At 37.0% G+C, this 23,340-nt stretch overlaps 1 protein-coding gene across 2 annotated transcripts in view; it reads left to right on the top strand.

Annotated features, from left to right (window-relative positions):
- The window catches only part of LOC135779389 (ladderlectin-like), a 36,165-nt gene extending 16,106 nt beyond the window's left edge, over nucleotides 1–20,059 (top strand). Inside the window, exons 1-6 of one of the 2 annotated variants that reach the window (XM_065290112.2) lie at nucleotides 16,999–17,098; nucleotides 17,178–17,245; nucleotides 17,453–17,541; nucleotides 17,659–17,781; nucleotides 19,317–19,431; nucleotides 19,837–20,059. In XM_065290112.2, coding sequence (XP_065146184.1) covers nucleotides 17,185–17,245; nucleotides 17,453–17,541; nucleotides 17,659–17,781; nucleotides 19,317–19,431; nucleotides 19,837–19,904 — 456 coding nt within the window. In that variant the 5' untranslated portion in view covers nucleotides 16,999–17,098; nucleotides 17,178–17,184 and the 3' untranslated portion in view covers nucleotides 19,905–20,059. Of the gene's footprint in view, nucleotides 1–16,998; nucleotides 17,099–17,177; nucleotides 17,246–17,452; nucleotides 17,542–17,658; nucleotides 17,782–19,316; nucleotides 19,432–19,836 lie in introns of those variants that run through there. The other variant, XM_065290113.1, reaches the window with a different exon arrangement.
- The last annotated feature ends 3,281 nt before the right edge of the window (nucleotides 20,060–23,340 follow it).

The following is a 23,340-nucleotide window of genomic DNA, read 5'->3' as shown; positions in this document are numbered from 1 at the left end:
AATGGGCAATTATAAAATGCTTGGGGGGCAGTAAGACAAAAAAAAACAATTCTTTTAATGTTATAAACTCTGTTGTTAACCCTCCAATGAGCAATGCTCATGCTGCCCCTGATGCTCTATATTAAAGCTCCTTAAAACATTTTACTGATAAAATTTCTAATTTGAGACTATTTGCTCTATCGCTGGCCCCATTAAGCCACCACCTTAGAGGTTTAAATGACAATTTTTTAGCTTCCGACTCTGGTGATTCTGTGGTCCTGGTTCTCTTAGACCTCTCTGCAGCTTTTGACACCGTGGACCACTCTACTTTGTTACTTTTAGAGTCCGACGTGGGTCTTAAAGGTGTGGTCCTTAAATGGTTTCAGTCATTTTTAACCGATAGAAAATTCTTTATTAAATTAGATAACTTTTCCTCATCTGTTGCCCCTCTTTCATGTAGTTTCCCTCAAGGGTCGATTTTAGCGCCAATACTTTTTCCTTGTACATGATCCCTCTGGGCTCAATTTTGAGAAGGCATGGGGTGCGCTTTCACCTTTATGCCGATGATACCCAGATTTATCTCCCAAGTAAGAAAAATGACTCGTCAGCTCTTAAAACGCTACTAAAGTGTCTGGACGAGATGAAAATCTGGCTCGCTCAAAACATTTTAACTTTAAATGAAGTTAAAAAAGAGGTGATTGTTTTTAATCCCACTGACCATCCACAGGCTTCCACTTCAGATGGGCAGCCTATCAGCTTTCAGATGTGCTTCGGTTTAGGGTTAGATTTACATAAAATGACATTCTTACCCAAACCCAACTCTTACCCTAAGGCCAGGTGACAATGTTTTAAAATATAGTATATCTGAATTTTTTTTTTGTATAAACCAATACTTAAAGTGACATCCTAATGCAAACACCAAATCTAACCCTAAACCGAAGCGACAATGGTTTGAAAATAGGAAAAAGCAGTTGAGTAACCAACATGTGCACACATAAACAGAAATTTGTGATATGATCACAAAAAAAACGCTGAAATTCGTGAGAGTGTCACGAAAAAAGAATTAAAAAAATACGTGAATTGGTACATAATTTTGTGAGACTGGGTCGGAATCATCAGTTCTGCGGAATCGCCTGCAGACTATCAACACAAACAGGTAAAAAATAAAATAATCATCATTTACTATTAAAAACATTTTGAAAATTAAAGTTTTGTGTGTTCTCATTCTACTTTATTGTAGATGTGTTTAAGTTTTTTTTTAAGATATTTCAGAGTTTTCGTATGTGAGTTAATCTTACTTATGCTGGGAGTGAAGGCAGTGCGTATGACCGCTTGATATGTAAATAATTATTTACTGTTTAAACTTTTTGAGACTGTTCTTGTGGCACATTTACACATAAACGCAGAATTACTTATTATTATCTCTTGTAGGTGGATCATGAGTGAAGCTTTGAAAAGTTGATAGCTGCAGGTTGGCCTTTGGCTTGATAACAGTGGTTTATGTGAATTCAGTGATACATTAATGGATAAGAGAGACCTCATGGAAATTTATGAATAAATCTTTCACCAAGCATTCATCTAATTTACTGACAAAAGAGGTAGCTTGACCAGAATCATATTAAAGGCTACAATTTGCACGAGCTCACCAAAATTGGACGGTTTAAGACTGGAAAAATGTTGCCTGGTCTGATGAGTCTCGATTTCTGTTGAGACATTCAGATGGTAGAGTCAGAATTTGGCGTAAACGGAATGAGAACATGGATCCATCATGCCTTGTTACCACTGTGCAGGCTGCTGGTGGTGGTGTAATGGTGTGGGGGATGTGTTCCCTTATTGGGTATCGTTTAAATGCCACGGCCTACCTGAGCATTGTGTCCTTTCCTTTATGACCACCATGTACACATCATCTGATGGCTACTTCCAGCAATATAATGCACCATGTCACAAAGATCAAATCATTTCAAATTGGTTTCTTGAACATAACAATGAGTTCACTGTACTAAAATGGCCCCCATAGTCACCAGATCTCAACACAATAGAGTTTCTTTGGGATGTGGTGGAACGGGAGCTTCATGCCATGGATGTGCATCCCACAAATCTCCATCATCTGCAAGATGCTATCCTATCAATATGGGCCAACATTTCTAAAGAATGCTTTCAGCACCTTGTTGAATCAATGCCACATAGAATTAAGGCATTTCTGAAGGCGAAATGGGGTCAAACACAGTATTAGTGGTGTTCCTAATAATCCTTTAAGTGAGTGTATGTATTGTAAAATGATTCATAATATTGACTTTTTTTGCTAGCTTCTATAAACATTGACACAATACTATTGACTTTTATTTTTACAGTTAGTAATTAACATCCCATTCATTTGTATTCTGTGTCGTCTATCTGTTTGTGCTAAAGTGTTTACATCTGAATATAATGTCATAATATGTTAATATTCAGTATTTATTATCATTTGCATGTTTTGATGTGGCATATGTCATGATTTTAATGATTTTATTTAATTGTTGTCTGTTTAGAATGATTGTCTTTGCCAAATGTTATTGTTCATTTAACCCTTTATATGCCATTTTGTTTACATTAACCCCTGTTTTTTTAACAGGAAAAAACAAAAAAACTAAATATTTTCCAAAAAAAAATTTTGAACTACCATTTGATTATTTTAATTATTAGACCCTGGGATGGGTCAAAGATTGGTGGCAAAATTTATTTTGATGCATTGTTATTTTTTGAACAGGGTCAAATTTTGTAAAAAACTCACACTTGTGATCCTAAGGACAGAAAATGTCACCTTCCCAAAAACCTCTCTAAAATATCATACATCAATATTTTTTCCCACTTTAAACGATTCAGTCTTGTAAAACTACTTCTGCTTGAAACATACATATCAAATATTAATTAGATTTGTGAAAATTTTAACCCTTTATATGCCATTTTGTTTATATTAACCCCTGTTTTTTTAACAGGAAAAAACAAAAAAACTAAATATTTTCCAAAAAAAAACCTTTTGAACTACCATTTGATTATTTTAATTATTAGACCCTGGGATGGGTCAAAGATTGGTAGCAACATTGATTTTAATGCATTGTTATTTTTTGAACAGAGTCAGATTTTATAAAAAACTCACACTTGTGATCCTAAGGCCACAAAATGTCACTGCTCTAAAAATATCATACATCCAAGGCCGCGTTATCCTAATGGGCAACATGGGCTGCAGCCCAGGGCCCCGAACACTAGGGGGCCTCCGAGACAATTCTATTTTGAGTTTTTTAAACATTTTGATTGACGTAATTATGCGTAAGTGCTACCTAGAGCAGAGGCCCCCAACGGGTCGCAAGAATGTTCTGAAAAAAATTGTATAATAGCTACGTAATAGCTTATGGGATATTTTGTCCTTTAAGAGCCGACAAATAACATCGATCATTTCCACTCTTGTACAAGGCCGCGGTCTCTCTGGGACCTTCAGCCCACCAGGAAAAATTATAAATGGAGTACTAGATTAAAACCTTGGATACTGTACATAATCTATGCAGACAGCATCCAAGACATAATCTATTAAAGACTTCTCCTTGTATTAATTTCGTGTAAGAAGGCTGTGTCTTTATTTCTTGTTTGTGTATGGATCGACTTTTTTCTTAGTTTAACTGTTGGATGGATGCATGAATAGCCATCTTCTGTGGTAAGTCCTTACATTAAAAAAATGTATATGCAAAAGCGAAGTTGTAAGATAAGGCAACATGCATGTTTATTCTGTTTCATGTTTATTTCGTTTCGTTTTGTATAGCCCTTTTCATTTTTTTATTTCTGCACCCGTTGCAACTGCAAGCAGCAGAGCAACCTGCCTTCGCTTTTTAAAAATAGTATGTGTTGATAATAAACGTTTAAACTAACATTGTGATATGCTGAAAATATTTATTTAAATAGTTGTTATTATAGGCAAGTGTTGATTTGAGAGATACATGTCGTCAACTTGCTGGCGGCCGCTAACCACTAGTTATCATAAAAACTTTAACAAACAAAAACTGCTCTAAAATGTAAATAAAAAAAGAAATATAACTATTTTGCAATTTAAAACAAAACTGAACTGCTTTAATTGCTGCAAGAGTACAGCTGTACAAGCTGTGTAAGCAGTTATTTTTTGCTATTTCTGCGGATTTCTTTTGCAAAATCTATGCGGAATTTTGCAGAATGATTTAAAATGTTTTAAAACGATCCGAGAGAATGTGTGCTGTGAATTTTACAAAAAATAAAATATTTTATAACATGTTATACATTTTATTAAAGGATTACGCTGAATTAAACTAGACCAACATGAACCAACAGATAATGGATAATGTGATTTCACGTCCATAGAGTTTTATATAATATACATATATTACTGTCTACAGTGTAACAGTAAAAAGAAAAGGCTTCTCATAATAAATATAGCGTATATAGCAAGATAATTTCATCAGTTAACGGATTTGAAATAATAAATAATTGTCGCGTCACGTAGCAAGAGAGACGATAGAGATCTCATTAACTTCTCCGCAGTAAGTTTTATTTTTAAATTTAAGTTTTACATATTAAATAGACTATTAAAAAGTTTGTGCTGCTCTCATAAAAACCTCACTGCAGACAGCACAGACTTCTACTCACAAACATACGCGATGCAGTAACTATAGGCCTATCTGCAGAAACAGATTCCTAATGGGGAGAATTAAAAAGTTCGGACTCGGGTCGGACTCGGGGTGAGAATTCTGGGCTCTACTACTTTTGCGTCAACTTGATTTTAATCATTTAAATGAGGAATTATATTTAAAGAAGAACAGACAGAAGCACTTTTAGTTGTGAGTTGCATTTAATAAATGTTATTGTCTGGGCTGTTTCTGATTGTAAAATTATTACTTGATAATATTGTTTAATTTATTTAAATAATTTCAGCCTACTTTTGCGTCAACTTGATTTTAATAATTTAATTGAGGAATTATATTTAAAGAAGAACAGACAGAAGCACTTTTAGTTGAGTTGCATTTAATAAAAGTTATTTTCTGGGCTGTTTCTGATTGTAAAATTAATACTTGGTAATATTGTTTAATTTATTTAAATAATTTCAGCCTACTTTTGCGTCAACTTGATTTTAATGATTTAATTGAAGAATTCTCTTTAAAGAAGAGCAGAAAGAAGCACTTTTTGTTGTAAGTTTTATTAAATAAATGTTATTTTCTGGGCTATTTCTGATTGTAAAATTATTTGATAATATTGTTTAATTTATTTAAATAATTTTAGCCATTTAATGTTGCACATACGCTGTAAAAAACACTGGATTTACTAAAAAATATAGACAGTGCATCGTTTTTGCATCCCCCTTTTTTAGTAAGTTTTACTAAAAAAATTTTCGCAATGGGGCACTTAGTAAATCCAGCCTTTATTTTTTTCAGTGTATATTGGGGGGGGGGGGCTCAAACCAGCGTTAGCCCAGGGCCTCACAAAGGCTTAACCCGGCACTGCATACATCAATATTTTTTTCCACTTTAAACGATTCAGTCTTTTAAAACTACTTCTGCCTGAAACATACATATGAAATATTAATTAAATTTGTGGAAATTTTAACCCTTTACATGCCAGTTTGTTTACATTAACCCATGTTTTTTAACAGAAAAAAAACAAAAATCTAAATATTTTCCCCAAAAAAAACATTTGAACTACCATTTGATTATAATTATTATTAGACCCTAGGATGGGTCAAAGATTGGTAGTAACATTGATTTTGATGCATTGTTATTTTTTGAACAGGGTCAGATTTTATACAAAACTCACACTTCCTAAGGCCAAAATGATCCTAAGGCCAAAATGACACCTTCCCAAAAACTGCTCTAAAAATATCATACATCAATCATTTTTTCCACTTTAAACTATTAAATCTTTTAACACTACTTCTTCCTGAAACATACATGTCAAATATTAATTAAATTTGTGGAAATTTTAACCCTTTAAATGCCAATATGTTAACATTAATCGAACCACAGTGTTCGGCTGATGTCGTGAAAACTTTTGTGTGACATCGTAGCCTAGATAGTGACCTGTCCTGATTTCTCACTCCAGAGACTGAGGGCTGATTCATTTTTTATCTGTAAACACCGGCCAGAATGAGAAGCCCCACATAAGCCTGCCGTTTCTCTGTCTCAAGATCTCTCCAGTCTGTGACTGTCTCCCATGTAGGTTTGTCATGGCCCCAATATGCTGCAGGATTTCATGCATCAATGAAAAGCTTGAAGTCAGGGCACTGATTTGGGCAGTGGCATAGTGTGTGAGCCCTGGGATCAAATCTCTGGCTTCTGGGAAGTAGCAGAGCGTCTCCATGTTTGTGGGAGACCAAAAGATTTTTCAATTTTTGATGTCCATCCTGCCGCCACTTCATCAATCTCTCACCTTCTGACAAGTCTTCTGAAGATCCCTCTAATGAATTAGACTCCAGCTGGTCTACTTCCACCTCTGAGGCCTCCGTGTCGACCTCAGAATCCTCGGAGGAAGATGAGGAGCCATCCTCGCTCTTGAAATGCATGATTATTTCAGGAGCCTTGTGTGTGCTGTAATGCCTTGCCATTTTTACTACTTCTGCTATACTGTTCATACTTATAGCAGTGTACTTGCATAAACAACATGAGCGAGAACCAAAATGAACATTGATTTTGTTTCGGTTCTGACCTCTCATCGTTTTTATTACTGAATTAGTTTATAATGCAGAATGTGCCCTTCAAAGAGAGAAGAATTTGGATATGTTGAATATGCCCCCCTGCCCCACTCAACATCGACTCCACCCCGACATCACCACCACCCCCTTACCACTCAGACACACTTTTTTTACACACACACCAATTTTCAACATTAAAGGTTTATCTTTTCAGCAGCTATGCGGTCCGCAGAAAACAGCAAAAATTGTGACATTTTGATGAATGCATGAAATGGTAAAAAGTAGCGCCACCTGGTGGACAAGTATAAAAATCGAAACTTCAAAGCCAGTAGTTCAAAATGATATATTGACATAAAGGTATGAAGTAGTTTATGTTAAGATAAATGGGGGGTCAAAAATGGTAGTTATAATGGGTTTCAATGGGACAATTTTTGCCGCTAGGATCACATGTGTCGGTTTTTGCGTAGCTTAGCCATTTTAAGCTAATTTAAAAAACTGAAACCAAAATTCTTAAATTCATCAAAAATGATTAACCTCTGGCAAGTTTGGGCAATATTCAATCAACACAGCCAAGATGGTTTAAAAGTAAAAATCAAAATGGCAGAAAATGTCCCTAGGATCTCTTAAGGGTTAAAAGTAAAAGTATCTGGCCAGAATCATACTTGAGTAAAAGTAAAAAGTACCACATTAAAATTGTACTTGAGTATTAAAAAAGTAAAAATAACAGGAAAAATTAAAACTAGAGATTCTTGTTTAAAGGCGCTCTAAGCGAATTCCCGCGTTTTAGACCATAAAACATTTTTGTTACATACAGCAAACATCTCCTCACTATCTGCTTGCTGCCTGTCCGCTGATCAAACTGTAAAAAAATGCGATCTCTGTAGACAGCCCAGGCTTCACAAACGGCAATATCAACATAGTGGCCAAACCTACAGTAGCACCACAAAACAAAACAAAGGGTTCCAGCCAATAAACGACAAAAAGGATTTGGGTGTGGGGGTTGGGTGCGTTCATGTAAGCACGGAAGGGAGGGGGAGGAGTTAGCTACGCTCCGTCTGTTTGAAAACAATTCAAACGTCAACAAAAACTAACGTCTTGCAGATTCGTTTAGAACGCCTTTAAACTTTTAATCTCTAAAAACATGAAGTGAATGCACCACATACAGGGTTTTATCCTGCTTTACAATTGTTTGTATTTAATTGTATTTCACTATCAAACTATAAAACGACCTAATTTCAGTATGCAACATGCTACTCAAAGTTGTGAAACCTCGAATTTAACTAAAGCAGAAGCTGATTTTCAAAATTGAGTATCAAGCCTCTCACAGACAGCCAGTGCAGAAAGAGTTGTATTAGACCTTCTTCACACTGCCAGTCCAAATCTGATTTTGGTGCATATTCGATTGGAACCCAATCACATTTAGAACGTGTGAACGGCTAAAAACCACATGAAATCTGTTTTTTTATTTTCTGTTTCAAGCTATATCCAGAGGTGGTTTGAAATACTTTTAAAATCACATTTCCAGAAATACATTTAAGTCTGACCGCTCTGATTGTATTTTTTTAGCTTTTCGGTTACGTCATGCTGTTGCGTCACGTAAAATGTAAACACGATTGTTGTGCCAGTGTGACGCCATTGCCATAGAAACAGTGCAGATAATCCAGAAAATGGCAAAACCCTACAGGACGCACAGATCGGATCTAAACAGTTGTGATACACAATGTGGACAGTGAGTCTGTCCAGTCAGACATGCAACAAAATCAGATTTGGACTGACAGCGTGAACAAGGTCTTAGTCTTGATAGAGAGGCTGCAAATAGCAGGGAACGTGAGCAGAGACTTCCTGGTGTCTGAAACTCAGGCCAGATATCCATCCAACTCTTTGCTGGCTTAATGTGTTGTCGGTTTCAAAGAAGCAAAAAAATCTTCATCCGACGAGCCCACTCGCGAGTCTCTAGCCCTTTCTCGGGCCGAGATATGGTCAACCCTTCCCGGATTTTTCCTTGGCCTTAGCTCAGGCACCTTAAGTCCATGGCGTTCGCCCTTCGGGTCCCTCATCCTACTCAAGAGGGCCTTTCCAACAAGCCACCCACGAGTCTCTAGCCCTTTCCCCGGCCAAGATACGGTGGTCCTTTCCCCGATTTTTTCCACGGCTGTAGCTCGGGCACCTTTAGTCCCCTCGGGTATAAGCGACCCAAATGCATCCAAGCTACGGTCATGGGAAAATCAGGGGAATGACCGCTGTATCTCAGCCGGGGAAAGGGTTAGAGCGTCAGGGTTGGCTCGTTGGAAAGGCCCTCTCAGGTAGGATAAGGGACGCCAAGGGCGAATGCCTAGGACTTAAAGGACAAGTTCGGTATTTTAGACTTAAAGCCCTGTTTTCAGATTGTTTATGGTGAAATAGAATGGTTTTGACTGAAATTTCGACATTTTCGGCTGCCCTGAGAATTTTCGCGTGTTTGTGTTTCAGCTCAGACCTCTACAATGGGTTTAATGGTGCACTGGAACAATCCTTCCTAAAATGCATTAAACTTTCGTTTACAAAGACGTGAAACTCACCGAGTGGTCAGGGGTGTTCACTGATATGCTCACACAAAAATCGCTGCAAAAGATGCTTTCCAACAGCTGTTTTAGCATTCGTTGTTAACTTGTGGACCTATTTTCCCAAACGCCTCACACCCGTACATTCTTCCGCTTAGAGCTTGAATAATAAACACTCCAGCCCAGGTGGTGGCGCTAATCCGCCTTTGCCAATTGCAAGAATAGAAACAAAGTTCCCGGCGCGGAGTAATACCGTACCTCCCAGCACATCTAATACATGTCAATGGAGTTGGTAAAAACTACGATAAAACCTGTTGGAATGCGTCTTTTGGAGCGATTTTTGTGTGAGCATACCAGTGAACACCCCTGACCACTCGGTGAGTTTCACGTCTTTGTAAACGAAAGTTTAATGCATTTTAGGAAGGATTGTTCCAGTGCACCATTAAACCCATTGTAGAGGTCTGAGCTGAAACACAAACATGCGAAAATTCTCAGGGCAGCCGAAAATGTCGAAATTTCAGTCAAAACCATTCTATTTCACCATAAACAATCTGAAAACAGGGCTTTAAGTCTAAAATACCGAACTTGTCCGTTTAAGCGACCGAGCCACGGACGTTTGAAATTCAGGAGACCGTCGGCCACAGAAAGGGTTAGAGAGTCGGGGGTTGGCTCGTTGAAAAGGCCCTCTCGGGTAGGATAAGGGACCCGAAGGGCGAATACCCCGGACTTAAGGTGCCTGAGCTACGACGGTATGAATTTCAGGAAGTGGCACGCTGTATCTTGGCCAAGGAAAATAAATAACATTTAAATTAAACTGGCCATCAGCACAATTCAATTGGTTTGGTAAGAGTAAGGGAAAATAGAATAAAGTGATCTCTAAAAAATAAGTACTTTTTGACTGTAAATAAAATTGTAAGGAGTAAAAAGTACTTTTTTTCTTAAAAAATGTAATTAAGTAAAAGTAAAAGTACTGATTTTAAATTGTCCTCAAGTAAAGTAAAAATCCCCAAAAATAATACTTAAGTACAGTAATCAAGTAAAATTAATCAAGTACTTTACACCTCTGCCCATATTTACAGTATTTTTTGTATGACAGCTCATGTGATGAAAAAGTGAAATAAAAGTATTTTTTTGATGTCATGCAGTTCTGTTTTTAAACTGTTAAACCTGTTAAAAAGTGCTGAAAATAAAAATAATTAACAAAAACAATCCTCCTAATAGCTGATAAATTAAAGGTTCTTTATAGCACCACTGTGGTTCTATGTAGAACTGGGTTCTATATAAAACCATCAAAATAAAAGGGTTCTATATCACCAAAAAGGGTGCTGCTATTGTTACAAGCTGAAGAACCATTATTTGGTACTATATAGAACCATTTTTCTTAAGAGTTTATGAAGGGTCTGGATAAACTCTGTATGGTGGTATAATCTGAGATCTCCTTCCTTGAATTTTCTGAGCTGTTATCTTTGCAAATGAAGGTGGAACAGGGATTAAATAAAGGGGTGCCGATAAATGTGTCAGTGTCTATTTGAAAAAAAACTTTTATTTCATAATGTACCCCCCCCCCCCCACACACACACACACACCTACACTTTCAATTGTTTTACTTCAAAGAAACATCATATTTTTGTATTTTTTGAATTAAAGCTTTAAAGAAGAAACATCATAGATTATTTTTTTATAGCTTTCTTTGCTCATATTTACCAAGAGTGCCAACACCTTTGGCCATGAGTGTAATTAGAAGTTATATTTACTCTTAACTATAAATAAATACACTTATCATGATTTACTGTTCTGGAATTAATCCCAACAGATATCAAGATCTGTGAGGTCAGGATCAGACACATGAGGTAGACGTCAATACAGCATCTGTGCAAAACAGAATGTTATTGACGATCTGTATTACAGCGTGTGAAGTCAATTTCATTCTCAGCTGTATTTCTAAATATTTCTCTAGAAAAGTTTTTTTTTTTATCAAGGGTGCATTCGCTGCTTAATTTGTATACATTTTAAAAATGACCAATTTCTTCTACATTTAAGTAAACAGAAATTATTTTGCCAGATTAGACCTTCTTAAAACAAAAATATTTTAATCAATGCAAAGGAATATTCTACTGTACATGATAATGATTGTCTCAATTAGTAGAGACTGCAAGACCTGGGCCGGGTGTGTAAGGTAACTGAATGATGTGTGTCACAGAAGGGAAACATGCAAAATGTGCAGAACTAGTGGTCCTCCAGGACAGGTTTGAAAACCCCTGTACAATGTAGACCACATGCTCAGATGATAATTTCTCATGCAGACAGAGAAGGATTGGCAATCTGTGCGTTCTGGAAAGTCCAGAACGGCCGTTCAAAGGAGGGCCGTCGCCCGGCCGTCGGCAAAAAAAGTCTAATAATGCAATATGAACAGCCAACAGCAGGGGCACTAATACGATCACTTATATGCTGCTACATGTAAAAAAAAACAAGGAAGAAGAGTCGGCCTACTAGCTACTAGCCGTGATTGGTCCATGGATTCCCGGAATTCGCGAGCCTGAGCATCCACAGCCCGTCATGATGAAGGACAGACAGAAGCCGTTTCTCAATACCAAGTACGCCAAACTTGGACTTGTGTCCTTCGTAGTTCGAACTTGCAAGTTCAGACTCGGAAGAACGAACTCTTGACGCGAAATGCATTCTGGGAAACTTCGCTGTCATAAGTCCACACAAGTCTCGGCCGTTTCTCAAAATGCGTTCTTGTCTGTACTTGTGTTCTTGTGGACTTGTGAAATGTCATCAGTCGCAGACCAAGTACTGTTCCAAATCAAAGTGCGCATCAAGCCCAAGTTCACATAAAATCCCCAGATGTGTTCTTGATCCTCCCATTTTATCGAGGATGCATCAGAGGAGACTTGTGTGGACTTATGACAGCGAAGTTTCCCAGAATGCGTTTCGCGTCAGGAGTTCCATCTTCCGAGTCTGAACTTGCAAGTTTGAACTACGAAGGACACAAGTCCGAGTTTGGCGTACTTGGTATTGAGAAATGGCTCTCCTCTGATGCATCCTCGATTCGTGCCAGTTCCGCCAGACACATCCCGAACATGTTTTCGGGTTCGTTCTCCGGAAGTCGCGTTGGTCGACCGCATACGTCATCAAGGTTTAATATTTCAGGTTTAATTTCAGAAAAGCAACCGTTACATTTCAAGGTAAGAATTAAACTACAATGATTGTAAGAAATAAATCTTAATTTTCTAATGTATTAAAACTGAAATGTGAGAACCTTGATGACGTATACGGGCGACTTCTGGAGAACGAACCCGAAAACATGTTCGGGACGTATCCGGCGGAACTGGCACGAATGGCCACCCTATTTACAGACTAAATAAAAAGGGCCAAGCCATTTTCATTATTTCACAGCCTTCTTATACATCAAAGTGTAATATGACATTGACAAAATATTAAATAACTGATAGTATTGTGGCATAGTATCAGGATATCCTTGTGTCTGTTGCGCACGGCTAGGGGCAAATGGCTGGATGATGGGCCTATTTGGGAGAAAGTCCAGGGCTGTTTTTAGCCCCAGTCCGTCCCTGCATGCAGAATATCAATATCTACAGGCTAGCACAGTGAAAGTTTACTTTTCATAAAAGTACACATTAACTGATTTATGTAGATATGTTCTTACCTAAAACATACATCCTTTACACTAGCAAATAGACCACATGCTCACATGATCCTATTGATTTAATCACTTCTAAACATTGACTATCTGAGTTTTTTTTTAATACACTGTAAAAAATTTGCTGTAATTATGCATTATGCACACTCTTAAAAAGGATGTGTTCATTTTTACACATCTTTTTGTTTTAAGCTTTTTTTAATTTTAACACATTATGTGTAATTTTGTGTTGATTTTTAGTTAAAGGTTTCAAAAATAACACAGAGATGGGTGCATTCCGGGACAACGCATTTACTGTGTTGTCCCAGAAATGTGTTGTTTTTAACACATCCGTTTTAAGAGTGCAGTTGGTTGCCAGTAACTTACTGTAGAAGATAAAGACTGAAAATGTTTCATGTTCATTTAACTTTGAACAAACTGTTGCCAGTAAATAACATAAATGTAAAATCTACAGTAAGTTACTGGCAGCTAGTTGCTGTAATTTCTACAGAAGGTTCACTGGTTACACACTGGCAACACATACATTAAGAAATTATAAATGTTATTGCATTAAATAACACATCCAACCAAGTGGTATTTCGTTTTTTGAAAGAAAAAAGAAAAAAAAACAACAACATGCAAACACTTTTTAGGAAAAAGGTCTGTCTGTCTGTACACTATACAAAAGTTGGTTCAACTTAAAAAAGTAAGCTCATATGCGGAGGTGTAAAAAGTACTCAAAAATGTTACTCAAGTGAAAGTACAAGTACTGAGTGTAAATTTTACTCAATTAAAAGTAAAAGTATCTGGCCAGAATCATACTTGGGTAAAAGTAAAAAGTACCACATTAAAATTGTGCTTGAGTATTAAAAAAGTAAAAGTAACAGGAAAAATTTAAACTAGAGATTCTTGTTTAAAGGTGCTCTAAGCGAATTCACGCGTTTTAGACCATAAAACATTTTTTTGTTACATACAGCAAACATCTCCTCACTATCTGCTTGCTGCCTGTCCGCTGATCAAACTGTAAAAATAGCGATCTCTGTAGACAGCCCAGGCTTCACAAACGGCAATATCAACATAGTGGCCAAACCTAGCACCACAAAACAAAACAAAGGGTTCCAGCCAATAAACGACAAAAAGGATTTGGGTGTGGGGGTTGGGCGCGTTCATGTAAGCACGGAAGGGAGGGGGAGGAGTTAGCTACGCTCCGTCTGTTTGAAAACAATTAAAACGTCAACAAAAACTAACGTCTTGCAGATTCGCTTAGAACGCCTTTAAACTTTTAATCTCTAAAAACATGAAGTGAATGCACCACATACAGGGTTTTATCCTGCTTTACAATTGTTTGTATTTAATTGTATTTCACTATCAAACTATAAAACGACCTAATTTCAGTATGCAACATGCTACTCAAAGTTGTGAAACCTCGAATTTAACTAAAGCAGAAGCTGATTTTCAAAATTGAGTATCAAGCCTCTCACAGACAGCCAGTGCAGAAAGAGTTGTATTAGACCTTCTTCACACTGCCAGTCCAAATCTGATTTTGGTGCATATTCGATTGGAACCCAATCACATTTAGAACGTGTGAACAGCTAAAAACCACATGAAATCTGTTTTTTTCTTTTCTGTTCAAAGCTATATCCAGAGGTGGTTTGAAATACTTTTAAAATCACATTTCCAGAAATACATTTAAGTCTGACCGCTCTGATCGTATTTTTTTAGCTTTTCGGTTACGTCATGCTGTTGCGTCACGTAAAATGTAAACACGATTGTTGTGCCAGTGTGACGTCATTGCCATAGAAACAGGGCAGATAATCCAGAAAATGGCAAAACCCTACAGGACGCACAGATCGGATCTAAACAGTTGTGATACACAATGTGGACAGTGAGTCTGTCCAGTCAGACATGCAACAAAATCAGATTTGGACTGACAGCGTAAACAAGGTCTTAGTCTTGATAGAGAGGCTGCAAATAGCAGGGAACGTGAGCAGAGACTTCCTGGTGTCTGAAACTCAGGCCAGATATCCATCCAACTCTTTGCTGGCCTAATGTGTTGTCGGTTTCAAAGAAGCAAAAAAATCTTTATCCGACGAGCCCACTCGCGAGTCTCTAGCCCTTTCTCGGGCCGAGATATGGTCAACCCTTCCCGGATTTTTCCTTGGCCTTAGCTCAGGCACCTTAAGTCCATGGCGTTCGCCCTTCGGGTCCCTCATCCTACTCAAGAGGGCCTTTCCAACAAGCCACCCACGAGTCTCTAGCCCTTTCCCCGGCCAAGATACGGTGGTCCTTTCCCCGATTTTTTCCACGGCTGTAGCTCGGGCACCTTTAGTCCCCTCGGGTATAAGCGACCCAAAGGCATCCAAGCTACGGTCATGGGAAAATCAGGGGAATGACCGCTGTATCTCAGCCGGGGAAAGGATTAGAGCGTCAGGGTTGGCTCGTTGGAAAGGCCCTCCCAGGTAGGATAAGGGACGCCAAGGGCGAATGCCTAGGACTTAAAGGACAAGTTCGGGATTTTAGACTTAAAGCCCTGTTTTCAGATTGTTTATGGTGAAATAGAATGGTTTTGACTGAAATTTCGACATTTTCGGCTGCCCTGAGAATTTTCGCATGTTTGTGTTTCAGCTCAGACCTCTACAATGGGTTTAATGGTGCACTGGAACAATCCTTCCTAAAATGCATTAAACTTTCGTTTACAAAGACGTGAAACTCACCGAGTGGTCAGGGGTGTTCACTGATATGCTCACACAAAAATCGCCGCAAAAGATGCTTTCCAACAGCTGTTTTAGCATTCGTTGTTAACTTGTGGACCTATTTTCCCAAACCCCTCACACCCGTACATTCTTCCGCTTAGAGCTTGAATAATAAACACTCCAGCCCAGGTGGTGGCGCTAATCCGCCTTTGCCAATTGCAAGAATAGAAACAAAGTTCCCGGCGCGGAGTAATACCGTACCTCACAGCACATCTAATACATGTCAATGGAGTTGGTAAAACTACGATAAAACCTGTTGGAATGCGTCTTTTGGAGCTATTTTTGTGTGAGCATACCAGTGAACACCCCTGACCACTCGGTGAGTTTCACGTCTTTGTAAACGAAAGTTTAATGCATTTTAGGAAGGATTGTTCCAGTGCACCATTAAACCCATTGTAGAGGTCTGAGCTGAAACACAAACACGCGAAAATTCTCAGGGCAGCCGAAAATGTCGAAATTTCAGTCAAAACCATTCTATTTCACCATTAACAATCTGAAAACAGGGCTTTAAGTCTAAAATACCGAACTTGTCCTTTAAAGCGACCGAGCCACGGACGTTTGAAATTCAGGAGACCGTCGGCCACAGAAAGGGTTAGAGAGTCGGGGGTTGGCTCGTTGAAAAGGCCCTCTCGGGTAGGATAAGGGACCCGAAGGGCGAATACCCCGGACTTAAGGTGCCTGAGCTACGACGGTATGAATTTCAGGAAGTGGCACGCTGTATCTTGGCCAAGGAAAATAAATAACATTTAAATTAAACTGGCCATCAGCACAATTCAATTGGTTTGGTAAGAGTAAGGGAAAATAGAATAAAGTGATCTCTAAAAAATAAGTACTTTTTGACTGTAAATACAATTGTAAGGAGTAAAAAGTACTTTTTTTTCTTAAAAAATGTAATAAAGTAAAAGTAAAAGTACTGATTTTAAATTGTACTCAAGTAAAGTAAAAATCCCCAAAAATAATACTTAAGTACAGTAATCAAGTAAAATTAATCAAGTACTTTACACCTCTGCTCATATGTTTTATTAGAATTAAACTTGAAAATATTAGTTGATATACTTTTACACAATTTCTCTTTTTGAGTCAACTAAATTTTTTTTTAGGATGAATGAACTCAAAATTTTAAGGCACCCAAGTTACTAACTTTGAGTTTAACCAACAATTCTCTTTTTACAGTGTAGATTAAGCAGACTGCAATTCTTACTTGAATGCTAATGTAATGTAATCTCTAATGTAAAGACAGCGTTACACAATTCAAATAAAAAATTTCATAAACGATCAAATAGAAAAGTGTTCATGCGTCAGACCAGGATGTTTATTTTGATAACCATCACATTTCATCAAAGTACAAACAAGTACATGTTCATAATATTGAGATTTACTTTTCTTTTCTCAAACACCTTGTTATTGAGTCACTCCCTGTGAAGTAAAGTATAAAAGATAGGACTCCTCATTGACCATCACACAATCTACACTGAAGTTCTGAAAGTGAAGACTTGACAAAAAGGTGAGTTTTTATAAAATTAACTTCAAGCAATATTTATATGAGTGCAGATGTGTCACTTTTTTTGTTAATTCATTTTCAGATTCATAATGGCAATCATGAGAGCTCTTGTGCTTATTTTCCTGGTCTTTTCTGTTGAAAGTGCACCAGGTAACCAAGACATTTACAAGATTTACCAAGCTCTACAACCCATATTCCAGATAAAATTCCCATAAACTAACATTAAATGTTCCCATAAAACTTTGAAGAAGTGTAACTTTAAAAGGTTAACAGTAGCAAAATTTAAAGCACGTACAGTACACAAAAACATAAAACTGGTAGTGACTTTATATTACTGATATTTTATTCACTGTATAGCTGATGAAGACTGCCCATTTGGATGGACACCTTTTGGTGTGAAATGCTACAAATTCTTCCCTCAATCAGTTAACTGGGTCACAGCTGAGGTACTGTTATTCAGTTATTCAGTTATTGTTCAAGGATACTCAATGTCCTGTCATGATTTAAACTAAAGAGATTAGATTTTATATTTGCAATAAAATAATCTCTCTCTCTCTCTTTAGAAAAACTGTCAATCTGTTGATGCAAATCTTGCACCTGTGCGCAGTACAGCGGAACACAACTTTATCCTGAGTCTTGTGCCTGGTTCCACACGTACTTGGATTGGTGGCCATGACGGTGAAATTGTAAGTCATTTTGCTCTGAAAGAAAGTTAATGCTTTTACTATAAAACAGATTTTTGTTTCTATGGATACAATATAAAATATAGCTGCAAGCAGCAATTACCAGGGTTCAAGAAATTTGAACCACAAGACCTTTAAGGGCATGCCCGTACAGATATTCTGCATTGTACAAAATAAATGACGAAAAATAAGCTACCAGACACACACGCTTTCAAAGTTATCAGCAAAAAAGCTCCTCTCATTCAGTGAAATCTCTGCCTCTCTTCTCAAAAAGCATTGACAAATAGAACACTGATGGAAATGTGAGTGGTGCTTGCAGTGGCAAAGCTCGGGTCACAAAATGTTAGAATAGTGTTAATGAGTCAAAAGAGCCGAACCCCATGTCTCTACGATGTTCTGATAAAGATCTAGCTCTTGCAAAACGGTTGCTAGGGTATTCTCGTTGGTTGCTAGGGAGTAAATTGCAATCCACCAATGATTATACTCAAAGCCATGAAAGGAATAAGCCATGATGATTCATGATTTTATAAGGTTGCAGTATTTGTGAAAATAACCACTACGTGGTGCTATTACAAACTCGTGCGCGAAACCTCAGGTCATTACTGTGTTACATCTAGCTAGTATCATGGCTATACACTTTAGTTTTGTGAAGAAACAGTTGTATGACCATTGGGCTTGCTCGATAGGACTAAATAGTTACTTTTTTATTCAAGAAATGAAAGAGACATACGCTTTGTTCGTCTTGATCTGTAGCGCCCCCATAGGCCGATTGGGGTCATACTCTGTCAACCTCTTTTATCAAAAAGAGACCTTTGGCTAAGTTTCAAGTCTCTAGGCCTTACGGTTTGGTCTGCACGATCCGTTTTACGGCAGAATAATAATAATAATAAAAATCCATACAAATACAATAGGGTTAAAGACTTACGGGCTTGAACCCCTAAAAATGTTATTGTTACAATATAAATGATTGAATTATATCATTAAAGGGCCCATGTCACAGGACTTTTTTAAGATGTCAAATACATCTTTGGTGTCCCCAGAGCACATGTGTGAAGTTTTAGCTCAAAATACCATATAAATAATTTATTATAGCATGTTAAAATTGCCACTTTGTAGGTGTGTGCAAAAATGTGCCGTTTTGGGTGTGTCCTCTAAAATGCACATGTGCAGATCAAGTGCAAACACTGATCACAATGATGGTGGTTTGTTGAAATTGAAACTCAATTGTTCTGTGAATTATTTTCTCTCTGCACTAAATGGCAGTGCTGTGGTTGGATTATTATAATAAGAGCTCCTTATGACGTCATAAGGAGAGCCAAATTTCAACGACCTATTTTTTCATGTGCTTGTAGAGAATGGTTTACCAAAACTAAGTTACTGGGTTGATCTTTTTCAAATTTTCTAGGTTGATAGCAGCACTAGGGACCCAATCATAGCACTTAAACATGGAAAAAGTCAGATTTTCATGTCATGGGCCCTTTAATAAGTGTGAATGCATTATTAGTAAACTCTTTCTACTGACTCTCCTCACTCAATAGGATGGACAATGGCTGTGGGCTGATGGATCTCAATTTGACTTTATCAACTGGTGCCCTACAGAACCTAACAATAATGGTGGTAAACCTGAGGACTGCATGGAGATCAACTTTACCAGTAAAATGCCTCCTATCATTATATCTGATACAGTTCATTTTTATCTCATTAGTTTACACTCAATATTTTTTATATACTAAAATTTATTAAAAAGGAAATACGGAAATATCACATTTACATTTAAGTATTTAGACCCTTTACAACAACACTCAAAATTTTGCTCAAATGTCTCCTATTTCTCTTGATCATTGCTGTAATGTTTCTAAATCTCATTTATCCACCTGTGGTAAATTAAATTGATTGGACATGATGTGTCAACACACACCTCTTTATAAAAGTCCTAACAGCTGACAATGCATATCAGAGCAAAAATCAACTGTAATGGGTCTGAATACTTTTTGAATGCACTGTATATATTTCATCAGTCGTGATCAGAACTGATTTTATAATCATCCTATCCCACAGGTAACCGTTGCTGGAATGATGAGTCCTGTTTGACCACAATGAGCTACATTTGTGCCAAACCTCTGTGATCACGAGAAATCAATCTGTATCAAAAGTACTTTGATTGTACTACATGCCTATACATTTTCTATGATCTTATCTTTAAAATCTCTGAGATTATCTTTATAAATTACTAAACCTTTCTGAAAACTTCTTAAATCAATAAAAGCATTTATTAAGCAAATCTTGTGCATTGTGGAGTCATACTTTAGTCATGTAAAAAGTACAGGTTGTTTTACATTTAAACTATATCAGAAAACAGTTTCTTCATATCTGGGTTATATATTTAAGTAAATGTTACCTAATGGAACTAATATCTGATCATACTTGTTAGATGGCTAGTCCTAACTTGCTGCTTTCATCATCATGTCATCATCAATCATTTCAAGAGAAAATGTAATTATTAAATAAAAATAGTATAAAACAAAATAACATTAGAGAACAAAGGAAAACATGCAAAAAATAAAAAATAAACTGTAAAACAAAAATTATGATGGATTAAAAGTCTCCCTCTCATGTTATGAGATGTCACAAGGTGCACATGTGAAGTTTGAGATCATAATGAGATCATGAGTCAAGTAATTCTGCTTCCGAAGTACACTGATTACTATAAATATACTATATGTATACAGTCAGCAGAGCAGTCAGCAGAGAAACTATATGGACAGTGTGGTGCGAACGAATGCTGTAACATGATCCATTTAATTTAGTTTAGAAAAAGAAACTTTTTTGATTTTAGAGGTATTTCCAAGAAGTTCAGTTAATATTTAATTTTTAAACACTTTCTGCGTGTCTTACTAAGTTCCCTGTGGCCTGGTGGCTCTGGAGTCAATTATTCCGCTTATACCACGATTACAACAAACATTGCTCTGTCAAAATGATAGATTTTTATTTTATGTCAAAAATCATTAAAATATTAAGTTAATATCATGTTCCTTAAAAGGCGGACAATGGTTCATGTTTTACGACCAATCCATGAAAGAGCAATTTAACTTTACATCAAAAAACATAATCAGGATATAAAGTAACAGACAGCAGAGGGCACAATAATACTAAAAACAGCAAGGAACAAATGCAGCTCTTGTTGTCATGTCAGGTTCAGAATGTCAGGTTTACTGTTTCATAGTACAGTAAAATGTTATACTTCAAACTTTGAACCATGACAAAATAGATGTTTCTGTACATTTACATTTATTTATACATTTGACAGATACTTTTACCCAAAGTGACAGTGCATACAATGTATACATTTGGTATGTGTGTTCCCTGGGATGCAATCCACAACCTTGTGTGCTGCTAATCCGATGCTCAACCACTAAGCTACAGAAACACAGGTCAGTACTTTGTTTCGAGCTGATAAACCATTTTTAATATGGCTAATGGTTCCCATATGATTACGAGCCAGTTAACCACTTTTAGTGCTATTTAGCACCGGTTGTGTAGAGGGAATTTTGTGCCATAATTATACAAACAAATCCAGCATTTTGCAAACAAACTCAATCTGCTTTGCAAAGGGAAAACTCGATTCGCAAACAAACAGAAAACGCTTTGCAAGTAAAAAAAGATTTGAGAGAAATTCGCTCTATACCCCCCCCCCAACATGTACTGATAATTTTAAGTTCAGTTTACTTAAATGTTTTAGTTTAATGAATTTTGTGAGCTTAAAAGTTTTAATGAACTAAAATTTTAAGCATATGTAGGCCTACAAAACATAAATTATATATATATATAATTAATGTCTGAAATATACAAAAAGAATTGTGCATAAGCAATCAAAAAGTGTTCATGTGTCAGATCAGGTTGTTTTATTGATTTTTATTGAATTAACTTATCTGCTTGTTAGGGAGACATGTTTACCATTTTGGAAGGAGGCTGGCGAGTTGAATCAGGTGTTTTAAATAGGAAGACACCTAAAACTTTCTGGGAAGGGGTCCTTGAGAACAAGGGAAAGACCTGATTTACTGTAATGCTTATTTGCCGCAGGACTACAGGTTGATAATATTAGAATGTTTTTTTGCAAGTACTGGAGGGAAAGGCACCAAACCCTCTTTAAGTTATTATGCACAGATGAACCAGTTGTTGCCAGACTGCTCTGGTCCAGTTGCTGGGAAGCCTCTCTGTCTCTCACACCTCATTGAATATGTGGGTAAGCCACTTGACGATGCTTTCACCGCCTGACCTTAGCATCTCGGCAGTTATTGCATCTTTGGAATCTATTGCTTTTATCCTTGAAATTGCACATTATCTTTATAATGTGGTTTCCTTTTCCAAATAAAATCATAAAGTAATGTCTTATTTACTTTAGAGGGCACATCAAGTGATAAGGAAACATAAACTGATCTGCCATCTGGAGATTCCTTCAGCCTTAAACAAAAGGATTCTTCTCTGTAATGATAAATCCATTTGTAACCACATGTTGAATCTATTGTTAGTTTTTACTTGGTCAAAGTTTAATTCACTAGTACGCATATTTTCATCATAGCTCGCAATGCTGATAAATAACTGATTAATACCTTTATGAACTTCAAGTGTATCTTTGTATCATCCATAAATTTACATAACTTAAATTCCCTCCCCATAGTTGTAATATTTTGAAAATATCCCTTCTTAAGATGAAAAAGCCATTATTTGGGTTGCTAACACAAATAAAAATGGGGAAAATAGACAGCCCTGTCTTATCCCTCTGCCAATTTCAAATCACCCTCTTAAAATGGCTGGGTTATTTTTGACCTATAATGGAAAAAATATAGGACAGACCACACCGCTGCGTTAAAATTGACCCAATGCTGGGTTGTTTTAACCCAACTGCTGGGTTATTATTACTCCATGGTTGCATAACAACAACCCAACATTGTGTCATTTTAACTCAGCATGTGTTCTGTCCAATATCTAAAAATAAACCCATTGTAGATGCTCCTTGTGCCAATTTTACATAACTATTGCATCCTTTATACAATGTTGTAACAGCTTTTAAAAATAATCCTGAATCTGAAAAACTGCCTTTGTGAAAATCAACAAATAGCATAAGACTATTATACTCATTATAATCTACCATATCTAATATAAATCAAAAATTATTTCTAATATGTTTTCCTGAAATAAATCCAGTCTGTTTTTCATCAATAATGTCATATGCTTATTCAAATGCATAATTTGAACCACTCTATCAAAACATTTTATTATGATTGGAGTGAGTGCTACTGGTCATTAGTCATTCTTAAACGTTGGTCTGTAAAGGGACAGGTTGAAGATGGAAGTCATGGCTGTGGTCAGTTAAGTGGCACACACTTTAACAGTTTATTCCTGGTTTCTGGTGTGTTCTGTTTGCAGGGTACCGATCCCGGGGCTCCCACCTTTTCCTGGGCGTAAAGAGAACAGAGGGTGAGTAGTTGGAATGGTGGAGTGTCAATACCTGGGTTCGTGCGCGCACCACCGGTTCCCTAGATGGAGGCGCAGGTAAGTACA

This window comes from Paramisgurnus dabryanus, chromosome 1, assembly GCF_030506205.2.
Source record: "Paramisgurnus dabryanus chromosome 1, PD_genome_1.1, whole genome shotgun sequence".
Lineage (NCBI taxonomy): Eukaryota > Metazoa > Chordata > Actinopteri > Cypriniformes > Cobitidae > Paramisgurnus > Paramisgurnus dabryanus.
This window is presented reverse-complemented; position numbering and strand designations above follow the sequence as displayed.